This window comes from Meriones unguiculatus, chromosome 7, assembly GCF_030254825.1.
Source record: "Meriones unguiculatus strain TT.TT164.6M chromosome 7, Bangor_MerUng_6.1, whole genome shotgun sequence".
In the NCBI taxonomy this organism is placed as follows: domain Eukaryota; kingdom Metazoa; phylum Chordata; class Mammalia; order Rodentia; family Muridae; genus Meriones; species Meriones unguiculatus.
Genome location: NC_083355.1, coordinates 21,976,990 through 21,994,599, shown reverse-complemented (window position 1 = coordinate 21,994,599; position 17,610 = coordinate 21,976,990). Strand labels below are relative to the sequence as shown.

Here is a 17,610-nt window from a genome sequence, read left to right as displayed (position 1 = left end):
CGTCTTTGAATCTTAATAAAAATCAAAACATCTTTATTAGGGGATATAATTTTTTCAAAAACACATTTTGCATGTGATTGTGAAGCTGTCTGTGAGGGTGTTTAGTTTATGGCATTATTCACCCAGGTCGCCGGGCTGCTGTTGATTGTTAGCTCTGTCTCCAGGGCCTGAAAAGCCCTTTCAGCTCATTCTTCTGAGTCTTACTGGAACTGCTGTGGCAGCAGAAGCCTCGGAATCTGAGGCAGCAGATTTGCTGTAGTAGCTCTTTGCTACAATAGACCATAAATACCATTCTTAAAGTTGGGTCACGGAAGAAAAGAGTCATCCTGGGTTTCCTGACCTTGGTTGTGTTTTGAGGGGAAGGATCCTATTGTATACCTCAGGCTGCCCCACTCCCAGAGATCCTCCTACTTCAGACTTCCAAGCTCTGGGATTAGAAGCATGCCCCATGCTCATCATCAGCTGCATTTTTACCTCATCTCAGCCTTTTGGCGATTCTGCTTAGTGTGGGTTAAGCTCTCCTGTCATTGAATTCTGGTGCTGGTGGCCATGTCAGACCCTGTGACAACTGGCCGGATTTCAGTTTCCTGGGGCTGGAAATGATCGAGAAACTTAATCGTAGTAGCAGGAGTCACTTCCTTCAGGATCGACTCCCTGTAAGACTAAGGAAACTAAATAAGACAGAAGAGGCTGCTCCTTGGGCGCCTGCGCCGTGGTGGCTCATCTGAGATAGGCTGACTCCTGCTCCAGGGTGTCCATCTGTGTTTGCCCCTTGACCGCAGGCAAGGACAGGTCACCCAGGACATGGTCCAGAGGGTGGCCATGAGCCTCTGCTGCAGCTCGGGTTCACACCAGGAAAAAGGTTTCCATCTCTTTTTTTATGTTCAATTTCGGACGTTTTAGGAAAGGAATAGTGGAGAAATGTTAAACTCCAATCCAGTATCAGTCAATGTAGCTGGCTGCTAATGGCTCCTTTTTGCCTACGCTGTGCAGGAAGTCTCTGGACAGAGCAGTCTCAGCCCTTTGATTTTTTTTCTTTTTCTTTTTAGGACACTGTGGTCATACCATGTTGGCCTTTTAGATGTTGAGGACTTTCTGCACGTAGGAAGGAGAGGGAGGAAGAGACTCCTTAGGAACACCCCAGGCTTTTTAATTTTTACAGGAACCCCGCTTCAAACCCACCCAATTCAAGGCCCTGGGGCTGGCGGTGGGCCTCAGTGGTAGAACGCTTACCACCACGCTTAAGGACTTGAGGGAAAAATATTACTTGTGAAACAATTAGGTGGCGTGTCTCTATTTGACACAGGATTGCCATAGCATGACTCTAAGTAAAATGAGTTCTAGTTGGGCCCTGTGGCCAGCACAAAGGAAGTGGAGGCAGGAGGATCAGGAGTTTAAGCACATCCTTAACTACGCAGGTTTGAGACCAGCCTGGGCTACCTGAGACTCCATCTCAAAACACCAATGAAAGAAAAAATTGAATTGCTACAAGGCTTTCAGGGCAAACCTCTTTAGTAGTCTATCCTTTCCAAAAAAGGAAAATGCTCTTTCTCTAATTTATTATTCCTGTGTAAAAAGCTTGAACTCACATTCTGATTATTTCACGGCTCCTGTTTTCCCTCCGTGCTGAAGGTGAGGCGTGCCCAGCATTTCTCGGGGGTCTTCAGTCAACCAGGGGTCCTGGGCATGAGCCACAGGTGCTCCATCAGTGGGCCACAATCCCCGGCCCTAAGTTGATGTTCAGTACTGTGAGCTTTAGGTCCTTCAAAGAAATTAGACAATTAAAATACAGACACATTCACATGAAATTTCTTTCGTGGTAGGTACATCGATCAGTTATTTGATTCTTCCAAAATTTTATTTCTTTTATTAAACGTGTGTATGTGTGTATTGTGTTTGCCTGTGTGGAGGGTGAGTGCATGTGTGTGCACGCGCCCACAGAGACCAGAAGAGTGGAGCCAATCCCCCTGCAGCTGGAGTTATAGGTAGTTGTCAGCCCTGAGAGTGAGCACTGGACATCGGTCCTCTGCAAAGAGCAGTGTGCCCTGCTAACTGCTGAGCCCTCTCTCCAGCTCCTGATGACTTCTTTATAGAATTTGCCTTTGATTCTGAGCGCAAAATAACTGCAAGTGACAGGCCGCTAATGTCCAGTAACCGCACTCGTACGTTTCCCAGATACAATCTCTGCCTTCCTAGATTTTCATATGTTTTTAAGGCTATGCCTACAAGGATGGCATTCCTTTGGAATTACATAACAAAAGCACCCCCTCTTCTGGTGAAAATATCCATTTTTAGGGATTTCTGGAGGTGGGAGGAGGTTTTCAGTGCATTCTGGATTAGAAATACTTAATGAAATCTAGGGAGAGAAAACGGTCAGAATCGTCTTACTAATCCTGCTTTAAAAATGATCTTGCCAACTAAACGGAAAGTTAAAAATCGGTCTAAAAGTCTGCCTCAGAATTTTGACGTGAAGAAAGGGACACCCCACCTTTCTGTCTTCGTTTAAGAAAGTGTAGCTTTTCTGAGAAGGGTAAAGGGCAATGGCTAGCCGATACAACAGCTAATGCGGGTGCTCTGTGGGTTCATTAAACCTCCAAAGTGACTAACTAGCCTTTCTCCCTTTGCAATTGCTGTGTGTGCACACTGGAGTGTGTTTTTGGTTTTGTTTTTATTTTTTTTTATCACTGCATCTTTGTTATGTGCAGTCAGAGGCATGAGATAGACCCCCCAGACTATTGGAGGGTCCTCCCTCCCGCCCTCTTTACTTCCCTCCCTCCCTCCCTCCTCTCCCCCCTCCTGCTTTCTTTTTTCTTCCTAACAGAAGCTGTCACGTACTCGAGTAAATGAAGTTGGCTGGCGTAGCTAATGCTTGTGTGGCTCACGCCCTTTCGTGTTAAAGGAGTCTGAATTTCCGTGTTGTCCAGTGCAATATCCATTAATTAAGCAGGGCCTAAAACTTTTGTTGAAACTGACAGAATTCAACACTCATAGCAAAATACCCAAGTGATATATTTAGGAGACAAATATTTCAACACGGACCTGGTGTCGTAGGTAAGCCTAGGGATATTAGGGTAATATTAGTTCTATTTTACTTTTTGTTGTTGTTGTTGTTTTTTAAATCATACCAAATATATGTTATATGCCGAGTAACGGAACTGAAGGTGTTTGCTAAAGGGTCTTTCAGGCTGAAGTGCTAACTCCTAAATTATTAAGACTTTATGAGCCTAGGTAGAGTGAAACTAACCAAACGTCGGATGTAGGAGAACGTCTGTCTGTGAAAATGCCAGGTGACAGGAAGTGTGATGTGACTGCTGGTGTCAGACAGTGTGGGTCACAAGCCAGAGGCTGGCCTCCGAGGACCTGCAATCTCCTTTTAATTCTGGGTGCCATATTTCAGAAGGAACACATATGTATGCACATGTTTGCAACTATTAACATATTTGCTTTGTATTGTTTTTTTTTTTTTTTTTTTTTGAGACAAGGTTTTATTTGGCCCGGGCTGGTCTTCAGCGTCCTGTCTGCTTAAAGATGATGCTAACCTGACTCTCCTGCCTCTGCCTCCAAGGTGCTAGAATCGTAGCCATGTAACCCCACACACTTACGGAAGGTAATTTTGATGTGAAAATGATCATTGTATCCAAATTCTGTGGCCTTAATAATAAAGACTGTAAGTCAGATGAGACACAACCAAAGAAATTGAAACCTTTGTCTAGGGCAGAGATGACATGGGCTGTTTGTAAATAGCTTCAAAAGCCAGGATCCAAGAGCCGGATCCAGTACAGCCCTTGTTTAAACCTGATTGAGCTGCTTTACAAAGTGAAGAACTTTCCAAGCTCTGGGCACCTTGGCGCTGCAGAATATCAAGATTAGAATAATCTTCCAGGAGAAACTTCTGTTTGAATGGGAGATCAGAATAAGAGTCACTACCCAACTCATTACTGATTCTTACATTATCACGATTGCGAGAGGAATTAAAAGCACACAAATCAGAACTTCATGGAAAGGTTTGGGTGTGAAGCACCCATTGGGAGAAGAAAAAAAAAATTACCTCATCTTGACAAGGTGCAACAAAACCCTCATTTTCATTACAATCAACTGTGAGATTGAAAAAACAAAAAAAAAACGAAAAATGAAACCCAACCTTTCTTCATTGCTCCCTTCCTTCCTTCCTTCCTTCCTTCCTTCCTTCCTTCCTTCCTTCCTTCCTTCCTTCCTTCCTTCCTTCCTTATCTTCTTCTTTCCTTAGAGAGAGGCTTGTGTATCTCGGGCTGGCCTACAGACCACCATGCCCAGTTGTTTGTGGTGCTAAGGATGGAACCCAGGATTACATACATGTTGGGCAATCACCAAGCTACACCCCCAACTTCTAGGTTTCATCTATCTATCTATCTATCTATCTATCTATCTATCTATCTATCTATCTATCTATAATTCTTAGGCCAAGTATAGAAAAAAACCAATTATTTACAGATATGTATAAGCAACAAGAAAAGCTAGAATCAGTATATGCTCAAGTGTTTCTAAAGCTGAGGGTGTTAAGAATTCAGGGACACTGAGGTGGTTTGGGCACAAGGGTGATGTCCCCCTCTCACAACCTGAGGTAGGCTGGAGAGGCAGCCCTGAGGTCATGGGAGCAGGAGAGCTGCCCCTGCCCCTCACTGGCTGCAGCACTCAGGAGAGTGAGCCCCGAACCTCTCTTGGGCAGCACAGTAGAGCAGGCTCTGATGGGGTGGGTGTGGGTGAACCAGCTCTGAGGGCATGAGAGCGGCAGAGCTGCCCCTGCCCCTTGCTGGCTGCAGCATTGGTTGAGGCAGTGCTGGAGAGTTTGCCCTTGGTGGTGCGAGTGTGGGTGCGGCAGAGCTGGTGCGCTGAGCAGCTCAGATACCTCCCCGGCTTTGAGTTGGCCCACCCTATACACCTCATCCACGAACAGCTGAAGCATGTGAAGGGGCTGGTCGCGCAGATCCAAAGCTGCAGGATCTCCATGACGCAGGGCAACCACAAGATGTTGCCAAGAGGAGTCCCGGTGAGGATTCAGTATTGATGGTGTTGCCTCCGCAACGAACATCTGTAAGTAAAGATGTGTGGACAAAAGCGTATAATGTGTGATGCACTGTGATACACCACAGCTTCCACAAACAGGTTTTCTATGCTTTGTTTATTATTATTATTATTATTATTATTATTATTATTATTATTGTGGAGTGGTTGCAAGGGCAGAGGATGGATACGAAGGGATGGGGAGATGAGTGAGATTGGGTTGCATGATGTGAAAGTCACAAAGTATCAATAAAAAGTAAAAAAAAAAAAGAATTCGAGGACAATGGCCATTATATCTATGAAAATGTGCCTTCCCCATAAGATCTAGAAATTCCTACTGTTAATGACCCCATTTGTTCATTGTGCTAGGAGGGGTTTTCCAAGGATGAGTGAGGGTGCTTGGAAACTCTATTTCTCAAACATGAATAGATTCGTTTTGTATGCGCATGGGCTTTTTGCCTACACGTGTGTCTGTGTACCATGTGTGTACATGGTCTCCAGTGAGACTAGGTCATATTTCCTGCAACTGGAGTCTCAGACATTTGTGAGTAGCCATGTGGGTTCTGGGACTAAAGGAATCAACGGGATTAACTACAGAACAATCTCTCCAGCCCACAAATTAAAACAAAACAAAACAAACAAACATTTCCGGAAGATCTCCTTTCCCTCATAGCTTACCCCAAATGGGGACAGAACCCCGAGTCTCTTGTGGCACTCCACATTCACTGCCGCTGTGAGAGTATGAAGATGCTGTGGTTCCCTTGCTGGGGCCCAGCTTCTGACTCTCTACCATGGGAACAGAATCAATCACGTCACAGGCTGTGCGCGTTTAATGAAACAAAACACACATACAGAACATTTACATGCAAGAGCAGTGCTTACCAGGTATAAGTTTCTTTTCCACATTTTCTCCTTTTTTTTTTTATTTACTCAAGAAACGTGCTCAAAATCACATTAGACTAATTACAGACACTGACTCCCTATGTTGCTTCAAACTCGCTTAAAAGGACATTTATTTACTTTTTACTCTGTGTGTGTGTGTGCCTGCTTGTTCTTGGGTGTGTATGTTCAGCCACATGCACACATGTTGGAGAATGTGGAGGCCAGAGTGCAGGCATGGGTATCCTTCATGGCATAGTGTGGCTGCATTACCAGGTCAAAAGGGCAGGCTTTTGTTTTTGTTTTTTGAGACAGGGTTTCTCTGTGTAGCCCTGGCTATTCTGGAACTCACTTTGTAGACCAGGCTGGCCCCAAATTCGGAGATCCACCTGCCTCTGCCTCCTAAAGGCTGGGATTAAAGGCGTGCACCATGACCGCCCAGTAGATGTCCTTTGTCACACCTCACCTTCCTCTGTGAGAGAAGATCTCTCACCAGCTGGCTGGCCTGGCTGGCCAGTGTGTCTCTGGGATCCAGCCGTCTCCATCTTCTGGCACTGGGATGACAGGCTGGCACTGCTACCTCCAAGCTCAGGTCCTCACACAAGCGTGTTACCCACTGAGCCATCTTCCAAGGCCTCTTCAATAAACACTCCTGGGCGCGCCACGTGGCCTTTGCTAAAAGGTCTTACTTGGTAAACTATAAGAAACTATCAGTCACCGAGATAGTTCCTTTCTCCACAGTTATAACAAATGTTGGCTAGCTTCCCAGACTGGCCTCAGCACTTCATTTTATAACGCTTTATGGTAGGTATTATCCCTGACTCCTGACGCTTCTTTTTCAAAATTGCATCATTTTTTAAGATAGCATCTCACCATGTATCCTTAGCTGGTTTGGAACTCACCATGGAGACCAAGCTGACCTTAAACTCACAGAGATCCTCCTGCCTCTGCTTCCCTGACTGTTGAAGAGTCTTAAAAATGGTCCTCAGAATGTTGGATAAGTTTTGGAATGGGCGAGTTAGGAGAAAGCACCTGTCTTTGGATGTCAGGTTATCCTCCCCATAGCTGACAAGCAGCTGTGTTTCTGGACCAAGCTTTGCCCCTTTCCCATTCTTCCACTTTTGGGAAGTCCTTGTATTTATTTTGAGAGGGACAAAGAACTTCTAAGAATTGTGTATAATCTCCCGATGAATCAGTGTAGAAGTCAATATAATTTTAAAGTTATATTTAATAGATAGACATTTATAGGTCATTATATTAGCACTTGATTTTTTGCAATTTTTTTTGTCATGTTAGCTATGGCAACATGACTTTTTATACGTGGCTGTTTTAGCCTATCTTTCATGGCCATCACAAAGCAGAAAAGAGGATAGCTGATGTAATGGGGGTATAACCCCAGGTGAGGCAGGAGGAACAGGAGGTCAGGGTCGTCCTTAACTATACAGTGAGTTTAAGGCTGTTCTAAACTACACAAGACACCCTCTAAATAAAGAAACAGACAGACAGGCAGAAAAGAAGTTTATTTAGCTTAAAGTTTTGGTTGCTGAAAGTCTAGATAGCATGGTGTAAGGTCTGATGAGGGTTCACTTTGGATGTATCTCTTCCTAGACAGAAAGTCATGATGGGAGTGAGTATGGGAGAAGAGGAGAGATCAGGTCCCAAAATCAGAAGCCAGAGAGCAAGAGACTGGGGTCCCATAGGACCTTCTAAGGGCCCTCACCGCTTAGAAGGCATGCCCTCACCTAACCTAAGAACCTTCCATTAGGCGTCATTGTTGGAGTGATGTTCTTGTGCACTGTGTAAAAGTTGTCTTTGTATATTCAAGTGCTGAGTTCTGTACCCAGCAGAGAGCTGAGTAGACTGGGCTTTAGTATTGTTAAGTATCATCTGCCTCGATGTTTTTCAAACGGCATTCTCCATCACCTTCTGATTGGTTGACTAAAGAGCTGAGCGACTAAAGAGCTGAGCAACCAAAAGCTGAGGCAGAAGAGAATAGGCAGGACTTCCAGAGAGATTGGAACTCTGGGGAAAGAATCTCAGGCGGGAGGAAGTCAGATGCATGAAACCGAGGAGAGGCAGAGAACCACCTGGCAGAACGCAAATAAAATACAGGTTGTAAGAGCTGGCCGGGAACAAGAGTGAGCAAGGCCTAAAGCTCTTATAAGTAAACATAAGCCTCCGCATCATCCTTCAGAGCTGGGGAGGGTATAGAAAGTCCATTCGGTTTCACGCCAGCTCCCAACATCATTACTTTGAGCACCAAGTTTCCAACACATGACTTTTATGGGTACGTTTAACCCTTAGCACTGCCCAACTCCACTCTGCCACTAAGAAGAAAGCTGGCCTCGGGTGACACTTTCCCTGCGGTCACATTGCTATGAGCTCCCAACGCCTCCGCATCCCTTGAGATTCTGTTGGAGAAATAGATCACACCCTCTGTCTACCTCCCCCAACTTGGAACACGTAGCAGTTCTAGGATGCTCTGTCCTGTGCTATGCAAATGCTAATTTTAAGAAAATAAGGTGGTTGGGCCTGGAGACGGCTCAGCAGTTGGGAGTGCTAGGTGCTCCTGAGGAGCACACAGGTTTGATTCCCAGCACACACCTGATGGTTCTGGCTCTACGAGATTGAGTATCTCTGATCTCTTTAGCACCTTCACTCAATTGCACATACCTGCACACACACACACACACACACACACACACACACACACACACACATACTTGAAAAAAAAGCTTAAAATGGTATTTAAAGTGCTATTTTAGCATTTTCTTTCTTCCCCACCTTTCCAGGTAAGGGTTGATGTTACAGACAAGTAAATTCTTTTTGAAAAGTTTTGACCTTCTTTTCTTTTCTTTTTTCTCTGTTATCAAAATGCCACATTTGACTTAGAGATAATTTAAAGAGATTTCTTGTTTGTGTCATTTTGTTACTCCAAGAGGTGGCTTGGGCAACATCGCCTGAGCCACATTTCAGATGATTTATTTCCTTCCCTTTGTTTCCTGTTGTTTGAACTACCTTCTAATTCAATGAAGTCACCAGGCAAGTTCGGCCTTGCTCGTTAGAGCCTGGAGTCCTTTAGCACTCTTTCCTGCTGGCTGTCGTGCGCCTTGCCTGTAATCTCTGTGACGACAGATGGCACTTCAAGCATTTTCATCCTTTTTGTCCATCGCCCCTTAAGTTCACAAAAAAACGAGACAGGCCCTGTGAATCTCTGGATCAGAAGTTGGCATTAGCCGAAAACTCATTTGCTACTAGCCAAAGCTCTTCCTCCAGGGCAAGTCCTCTCAGAGGAAACTCTGCTCCTTTACAAGCCACTTGGGAGCCGAACCTCAGTTTCCACACAGATGCTTTCCTGTGGTGAAGTATGAACATAATTTTTTTTTGGACAAGGAATAACGTGCAAATACCCTGTTCTTAACGTCGTATTCAGCCCTCTAAGGAAATGTCATGATCCAACGTGACACAGCAGCTCGTTAGTAAGAACGTGGCCCGTTCTTAGCAACAGCTTTCACTCTCACTCGGTGCACACAAGCTGGGCTTGTCTGAGCAACTCTTTCCTAAAAATGTATCATGTTAACACTGGCCAAGGGCACAGGGCTCTCAACTCTAGGGAGGTTTCCGAGTAGATTTGTTGTTTGCGGTGATACAAGGGTTGGAGGGTGCAGGAGACCACACCAGGGCCCCCATCAGCCATAAATACAGGTCCAGGCAGTCAGGACCCACAGCTGGAAAACCAGCCCTAGGAAGATGCTGGTCAGTGGCTGAAAGTTTCCTTTACTGTGCCGGTGTGAAGAGAAACTCGACGGCCTCTTACAACGCTGCACTCTCTTTCCTGGTGTCTTCTTCAGATTTCAGTCTTTTCATGCCGTTCTGGGGTGGGGGACTGAATAAGTTACAGCTTCCTTGGGCGCCTTTCATCCTAAACTCGGAGAACAAATTCGTCAAAGAAAAGTGAGGAAGAGCTCCCAAGAGGAGGAGGGACTCCTAAGGGAGAGTGCACTGACATTTTAAAAGAAGGTTTCTCTTTATTCTACTTTAATTATATACATGTGTGTGTGGCTGTGTGCATGTGACTGTGAGGTGCCTGTGGAGGGCAAAGGCATCAGGTTCCCTGGAGTTGGAGCCACCCACCCAACGTGAGTGCTGAAAAGTGAACTTAGGTTCCCTCCGAGAATAGTATAAGCTCTTGACCTCTGAGCCATCTCTCTAGTGCCAGGATGCTCATCTGTAATGTTTTATTCAGTATGCCTAGGTGATGAAATCCTACATTTTATGGTTGCTTTGATGATTAGGGTGTGATATTATGTCATTCTTACTAGTTTTGTATTTGAATGTATAGGTTTTATGCATTATGTTTAGGTTCGTATGTGTGGTGTGTGTGTGTGTGTGTGTGTGTGTGTGTGTTTCTGTATGTGTAGGTACAGGCCTGGAGATCGTTGATTAGTCTAGACTGGCTGGTCAGGGAGCATGAAGGATCTATCTGGCTGTCTCTGCCTCCATGGCACTGGAATTACAAGTGCACACCCCATGCCTTGCTGTTTTTTTTTTTTTTTTTTTTTTTAAAGTGAGTTCCAGGGACTGCACTCAGGTCACTGAGCTGTGGCTCCATCCCAGGCTCATTGCTTATAATTTTAAGTTTGGCTTTCTGTGTCATGTCTTGCGAGCTTTCTCCCCGGAGGACTGGCCTATGGCATTGGTTCTCTGACTTCTGAGAGGGTCAATATAAAATTGTTTGTGTGAAGCACAGTTGCCCAGCCTGGCTAGATCTTCAGCCTGGTTCTTCTTAGGGCCTGAACCACCTCCAATTGGAACTTCTTGGTTTTCATCACCAAAGACCAAGTTCTGAATCCTTGGAGATACTGTGCAAAAGAAGGAATGGGGCTGTGACTACCCACGGGGTGAAAGGTCTTGAAGATGGAGAGCAGGAAAAAGAAACGCCAGATCTGCCAACTGACAAGCTTTGGTTGGAGGTGTGGCTAGAACTGGTAAAGGAACAACTTCCAAAGCGTTTCTTCTTTTGGGGGCTTTCAAAGTGTTAGGAAATCAGATCTCCTATCACATGCACAATGCTCTTTCCCTATGGTCTCTGGTCATATGTTAACGTCCCAAAACATACCATGTCCCATTTCTGTGGTGTGTTGGCAAATACTGTATAATCCTTCTTTAATTTTTTTTTTTTTGTTTTTTTGATACAGGGTCTTACGTAGCTCAGCTAGCCTCAGACCTGCTGTTTATCTGAGGATGGCACCGAGCCCCTGATCCTCCTGCCTCTGCTTCCCAAGTGCTGGCATTCTAGCTGTGTGCCACTGTGTCCAGCGGAGGTCTTTACTAGGACACCCTTTAGTTCCTGCTACCTTCATGTCTGGTTTTCCTCCTCACTGACAAAGCAAGCCCTGTACTGTTGTCAAGACAGGGTCTCTGTAGCCTTTTCTAGCCTGGAATTTACTATGTAACCCAGGTTCCCCTGGAATTTGTGGCAATTCCTCCTTTTCAGCCTCCCAAGTGTGGGGATGTGAACAGCCAGTCAACTGTGAACTTGCTGAAGGGTGAGGCGTAGCTTGTGTGTCTTTTTCTAAGCCTAGGAAACCCTTGTCCAGTGACTGACATAAAGAAATAGGCACTGATGAACTATAAGTTGATCACTGTAATAATTTTTACCCTTGTCTGGCGAGCTAGACTGTTGGCTACAGTGTTAGGGAAGAATGATGTCTGCTTTTAGCATGGTGTCATTCTATTCTCGTGTGATTTTAAAAACCCACATGCAAAATGGCTGAAATCTTCACTTAATAAGGGAGTCATCAAATAAGCAATGAATTAATGTTAGTGACACAATCATGAACCATCAATCATGACTCCGGCCCTGGGTAAGATATTAAATTTTTTAGGGGAAAAAAAATTCAGGAATGGCTTCATTTGTTAGCTTGCAAAAGTATATTTATTGAAGCACAGAAACCGTCAAAGCCAATCTCTCCTTTCTACTTTTAAAAGAATGTTCTAATAAGAATATAAGAGGATGCAGAAAACGGGCTGGCCAGCCAATTTTGGATAGCAGGTTTTTCTGGGAGTGAGCCAGCGCAGTGGTCAGACCAGGGCAGGCTGGCTTCCCTCTCAATCGTTTCCTCTGATAGACGACCCCTGCACATCTGGAAACCGTTTACTTTATTTTCACCTCGGAAATGTTGCTCACTTGAGAGGAGACAACTTTGCCATCCACGACCTCCTCTATGATGGTCTTCGTCACTCTTGTCTTGCTGGGATCTGAAAATCACGGGACCCACAAGGTCAGCCACTGAGACCCAGAGCAGGGGAAACTCCATGACTGATGACCGTGCTCTGTCCCAGTAAGATACTGTGAGCGACTGTGGACACTTTATCATTTATTTATTTTTAGTGTGTGCGCGCACACATGTGTAGCTGGGCATGCATGGCACGTGCGTGTATGTGTTTACGTGTGCAAGTAAGAGGACAACCTCTGCTGTGGTTCCCCAGGTAACATCCACCTCATTTTCTTTTATTTTTATTTTGAGTCAGGGTCTCTCTCTAGCCTCGAACTTGCCAAGTGAGCTAGGCTAGCCAGTCAGAAAGCTCCAGAAATCTCCCTGTCGTCACCTCCACCAGCCTTGAAATTGCCAGTCCATAAGTGCCTGGCTGTTTTTCCTGCCCATGGGTTCCGAGGGTTTAACTCAGGTCCCTCTGCTTGCAAGGGAAGCAATTCTGCCTAAGCCATTCCCCAGCCTAACCGTAAAAATAGACAAGTAAAGCAAGCCTTTCATTGTAAAATACTCTTTAGTAACAATCCACTAAAAAGTATTTTGAGCTGGTAACGTTGTCACCAACATTCAGAAAGTGTCTACCTTTTCTTTGGTCAGAACCGATCCCCGATCTTGCGTCACTCAGTACCATATGCTTGGATATTAAGTTTGAATAATCATATCTACTGTAGGTAAGAAGAAAGGATGACATTTTACTTTGCAGTTTGCCAAGGTGGGAGAAGTCCTCCAGCCCCTCCCCACCCCAGACCCCAGGGTGTGGCTTTGGGTGCCTTCTGATGGGGCTCTTACCTGATTGCTCTGAGCACGCGTCCGACCCCTCCTCCCTCCCCGCTTTGATTTCCTAAGCTCACGATGTGCATCTCGGCTTTCGCTCACCCTCCCTCCCCGTTAAGCAGGCGACGGTAGGTCTCGATCTCCTCCTCCAGGCGTGTCTTGATGTTGAGCAGGCATTCGTACTCGGCGCTCTGGCACTCGGTCTCGCCTCGGATCTGGCAGAGCTGCTCCTCCAGGCTGCTAATCTGCATCTGGATCCCAGACAGCTGAGACACGTAGCCTGCCTCTGTGTCGGCCAGGGTCCCTTCCAGAGAGCATTTCTAAGACAAAGAGAAAAAGAAAAATTCATGTCGATGACAAGTCAGTAGACGATTTGGAAACACGTCCGGTTTTGCAGGAGTATATGCTTTCCTCTGCTGGGGGCATAATCCACACGGCCTTGACTTTGCCTCTTTTAACCTTCACTGGCACTACTGAGATTACATCTTTATTGGAAACAGAGAGAGAGAGAGAGCTGTCTTGTGTGTGTGTGCACACCTGCACGTGGACATGTGGAGGACGGAGGGTGACATGTGTGTCTTCCTTTGTTGTCTTCAATATTTCAAGGCTGGGTCTCTCACTAGGTCAGTGAGGTTGGCTAGGATAGTCACGGAGCCACCTGGTACCATGCGCCCCTCCCTGCCCCCGATCTTTCCCAGCGATGCCGGGGACTCAAAAGCTGGCGCTCACACTCACACAGCCAGAAGCACTTTCCCCACGGAGTCATCTCCCAGGGCCGGAGAGCTGCATGCTTGACTTTTTAGTGCTCTCCAGCAGACAAAAGGGTTTCCCTTTTCCTGTCTTTGTATGCTCAGTGGGGGGTCATGGCGAAGGAGGCCAACTCATCTGCTTAACTCTTCGTTGGAGATTTGAAACAGACTGACAGACAACCGTCAGGACCTACCAGGGCCAGCTGGGACTGAAGTTCAATTTCCAGGGCTTGCATGGTGCGTTTCAGTTCCATTACCTCATTCCTGGCGGAGCTGGCTGCCCCTGCATCGGTGCAGATTTGGGCTTGCAGCGATGCGCTCTAAATGGGAATAAGGCACGGTTGTCACACGAGCAGAGGCGGCGGCTTGAGCTCGACCTCGGGTTTAGGCATCCGGCGCAAACCCCTACCCGCTCATTGAACTGCTTCTCAGCTTCCAGGCGGTTCTGCTCAGCCATCGCCTCGTACTGAGCCCGCATGTCGTTGAGTAGTTTGGTCAAGTCTACTCCTGGGGCAGCATTCATTTCTACCGTCACGTCCCCTCCGGAGCTTCCTTGCATGCCCTTCATGTCCTAGCACGAAGGGACGACAAAGGCGCCACAGTGAGGCGAACGGAAAGCTGCAACCGTCTAACGCGGGTGTCACTGCAAACATTCAAAACCCGTGACACCCCGGAGGAACTCCAAGATGCCACATGCTCATTACTAAGCTCTTCCTGCCATTGGATGCGGGGAGTCCTTTTGGTCAACCTGGGTTTACTTTTGAAGACCAGATATGGTGGAAAATACGGACGGCAGAGGCGCTCGGGGATGCGGGGCCACCGGTTCCTACCTCCTCATGGTTCTTCCTCAGGAAGACCAGTTCCTCAGCCAAACTCTCGATTTGCATCTCTAGGTCCGAGCGAGTCATGGTCAGGTCGTCCAGCATTTTCCGCAGGCCGTTGATGTCGGCTTCCACACCCCCCCGGAGCGATAGTTCATGCTCATACCTGGAGGGGTGGCAGGAAGGCAGGTGAGGAGACACATCTTGGAGCACCTCTTTTTCACACCCTTGGGAAAAGTTTTCACCTTGGAGCACTGTTGCTCATTTTCTTTTTTTCTCTTTCTGTGTAGAACCCTGGGCCCTGGGCCTTTGCTAGGGAGGCCTTTGCTCTAACTGTTTAGCTGGGGTCCCAACCCACCCCTGACTATTTTGATAAATGAAATTGTCTGAGGTTTCTATGAAGTTTTTCTAATCTTAAAAAGAAAAGTAATTTTTTAATATTAGCTCTAGTCATGTACAGTATTTTTTAAGTTATCAACCTTAATGTCCTGCTCTCCTTCCCTTTCTTTACCCCTTCCCTTCCCTTCCCTTCCCTTCCCTTCCCTTCCCTTCCCTTCCCTTCCCTTCCTTCCTTCCCTTCCTTGTTTTCCAACAATAATCTCTAAAGTTTACGGGGGGGGGGGGGCGGCGGAAATCCAGGTATAGGAGTGTACTCATGTGACATAGCACTCTGGAGCTAGAGGCCAGCCTCAGTTACATAATGAATCTGACTCCAGTCTGGGCTACACAAGTTTCTGTCTCAAACAAAACAAAACAAAACAAAACAAACAAAACAAAAGAACACCCCCAAACCAAACAAACAGTAAAACAATAGAAGAAAACCAGCCAAATTTACTTCTGGTTTAATTCTGAATTTAGGTCATGATTTCCCAAAGGGTTTTTTTCCCCCCTCAGTGATTGTACTGTGTCTTATTCCCCATAATACTGTTTTCGAGTATTTCACGTCTCTCACTTCATTCTGAAGTCATCCGCAGCCAGTCTGGCATTGTCGAGCTGCAGAGTCTTCCTGGCATTTTCACTGGTGGCTGAAATGATCTAGGGAAGAAGGAAGACTGAGTTACAAGGTGACTCTTTTGCTTTTGACGCCTGCCTGGGAGGGTAGACATCTCCTATGTCATTAACTCTTTTTTTTTTAATATTTACTTTTATTTTATGTGCATTGGTGTTTTGCCTGCGTGTATGTCAGATCTCGGAGCTGCAGACAGCTGTGAGCTGCAGGGCTCTCTGGAAGAGCAGTCAGTGCCCTTAACCACACAGCCGTCTCTCCAGCCCCATCATCAACGCTTAAAGGTGGGTTAGCCTGCAGACTGGCTTAGCAGTGGACCACGAACACTCGGCACCACATCCTTCTGCAACAGTAAACAGCTCACGTGTTTATTGGGGGTGGACACAGGACAGCGTTTTGTAGAATTCTATCCTCTGCCCATCTTTGCTGATAGGAAGAGCATTAATTTCCTCACCCACTTAAGGTTTCAGTGTGAACACAGTTTCCCTGAAAACTACCCATCTCACGAAACCGAGGCAGAAACTTTTTCAGTTTCATGACATTTACACAACCTTTCACCAGATTCTCTGGGAAGAAAAAAATTGTTCTCAATGAATCCAGAAAGACACACACACAAAAAATGTCCTAACCTGTGAGAATGAGTCACAAACAATTAGGTCACCCTAATTATCCCCTCGGTACCACCCCTCCTCTAACAGACACCTGTCAGCTGGCTGTCTGGCGTGTTATGGATTCAAAACTCAAATCTGAGATTCAGACAGAAGACTATTGTTGTCTGTCTTCTGCACGATAAGGCGCAGCAGGACCTATTTTGCATACATGAATAATTCATTGGCGTCAGATCTCATCACAGCGCCGCCCCCCCCCCCCCCCCATGGCTTAGCATGTGCAGGCACTTGCAGGCCTAAGTTTGATCCCTGGAACCCACCTGGTAGGCTTGTGCTAAGGCATGCCCCTTCTCTGTACGCACATGCACACACACACACACACACACACACACACACACAAATGTAAAAACCGTTTCATTGGAGTAGAAACGAAGGGCAGGAGCCCAGCTGTGCAGCCCCACCTGGTTCTTCAGGTCTTCGATGACCGGGTAGTAGTTGCTGTAGTCTCTTCTGGATGCACCTCTTCCAGACCCATGCTTGCTGTACCACTGCTCGATCTTCGTCTCCAGCTCAGTGTTGGCTTCCTCCAGGGCTCGGACCTTGTCCAGGTAGCTGGCCAGACGGTCGTTGAGGTTCTGCATGGTTTGCTTTTCGCTTCCAGAGAGAAGGCCCCCATCGCCGCCACCGACACCACCAAGGCAGCCTCCCGTGCTACCTCTGTAGCTGTAGAAGCCTCCGCTAGAACCCCCGCCGAAGCCAGAGCCCCCACAGAATTCGGAACCGCCACCAAAGCCAGAGGCCGCTCCAAATCCGCCCCTTACCGAGCAGCTGCCAAAGCCCCCTCCGAGGCCACTTCCGAAGCCACCCTTGGTGCCCCCACTGAGGCTCCAGCTGCTGCTGCTTTGCTGGAAGCCCCGGGCAGATCCTCCCCCAAGCCCACAGCTGCTTCCACCGCTGAAGGCGCTTCCGCCAGCGCACACCCTGCTGCCCACGGCCCCGGAGGAGGAGCAGGACCCTCTCTGGACTGAGCAAAACATGATGCTACTCCAAGTGCTGAGCTGTTTCTGGTGTCAGGGAAAGGTGGAGTGAGCGGCCTGCTCGGCTGCCTTTTTGGCCCTTATATACACGGCAGCAGGGTGTTCCTTTTCCCTGGCCATTTCCTAATCCCTGCTACAGTTTTGCTAATCCCTAATTGGATAATTTATTTTCCATGAACCTACCCTACTGGCTTGTTTTATGAGGCTGGGTCAGACATGGAGAAAAAAAAAATAAGGTGGAGCCAGAAAAAGTACTCAGCATTACTGTTCTAATCTTGGAAAGCTTTTGATGACTGGTAATTCCTTAAATATAATTCCGTGACTTCCTGGGGCAGAGCATATCCTCGGATTATCAGATGTAATCGAAACCCTCTGTGGGATGAGGGGGGGGAGCACTTCCCAACTTGTAGCTTTTCAGTTG

At 46.7% G+C, this 17,610-nt stretch overlaps 1 protein-coding gene across 2 annotated transcripts; it reads right to left on the bottom strand.

The window, feature by feature from the left end:
• Positions 1 to 11,846: 11,846 nt before the first annotated feature.
• On the bottom strand, positions 11,847 to 17,259 carry Krt24 (keratin 24). 2 transcript variants are annotated; one of them, XM_021626207.2, is made up of 8 exons: positions 16,614 to 17,259; positions 15,491 to 15,573; positions 14,548 to 14,704; positions 14,127 to 14,288; positions 13,912 to 14,037; positions 13,071 to 13,288; positions 12,777 to 12,859; positions 11,847 to 12,180 (listed from the first exon to the last, which is right to left on the bottom strand). In XM_021626207.2, the coding sequence occupies exons 1-8, from the start codon at positions 17,187 to 17,189 to the stop codon at positions 12,077 to 12,079; spliced, it is 1,509 nt and encodes a 502-aa protein (XP_021481882.1). In that variant the 5' UTR covers positions 17,190 to 17,259; the 3' UTR covers positions 11,847 to 12,076. The 2 variants fall into 2 exon arrangements, with proteins under 2 accessions (XP_021481882.1, XP_021481883.1); XM_021626208.2 differs by having other exon boundaries at positions 12,777 to 12,856.
• Between the last annotated feature and the right edge of the window lie 351 nt (positions 17,260 to 17,610).

Coding starts and splice junctions, on each gene's coding strand:
- Krt24 (XM_021626207.2), bottom strand. CDS start 17,189: ATGTTTTGCTCAGTCCAGAGAGGGTCCTGCTCCTCCTCCGGGGCCGTG. Junction 15,574..16,613: donor TCGAAGACCTGAAGAACCAG/GTGGGGCTGCAC, acceptor CTTCTTCCCTAG/ATCATTTCAGCCACCAGTGA. Junction 14,289..14,547: donor TGAGGAAGAACCATGAGGAG/GTAGGAACCGGT, acceptor CCTTCGTGCTAG/GACATGAAGGGCATGCAAGG.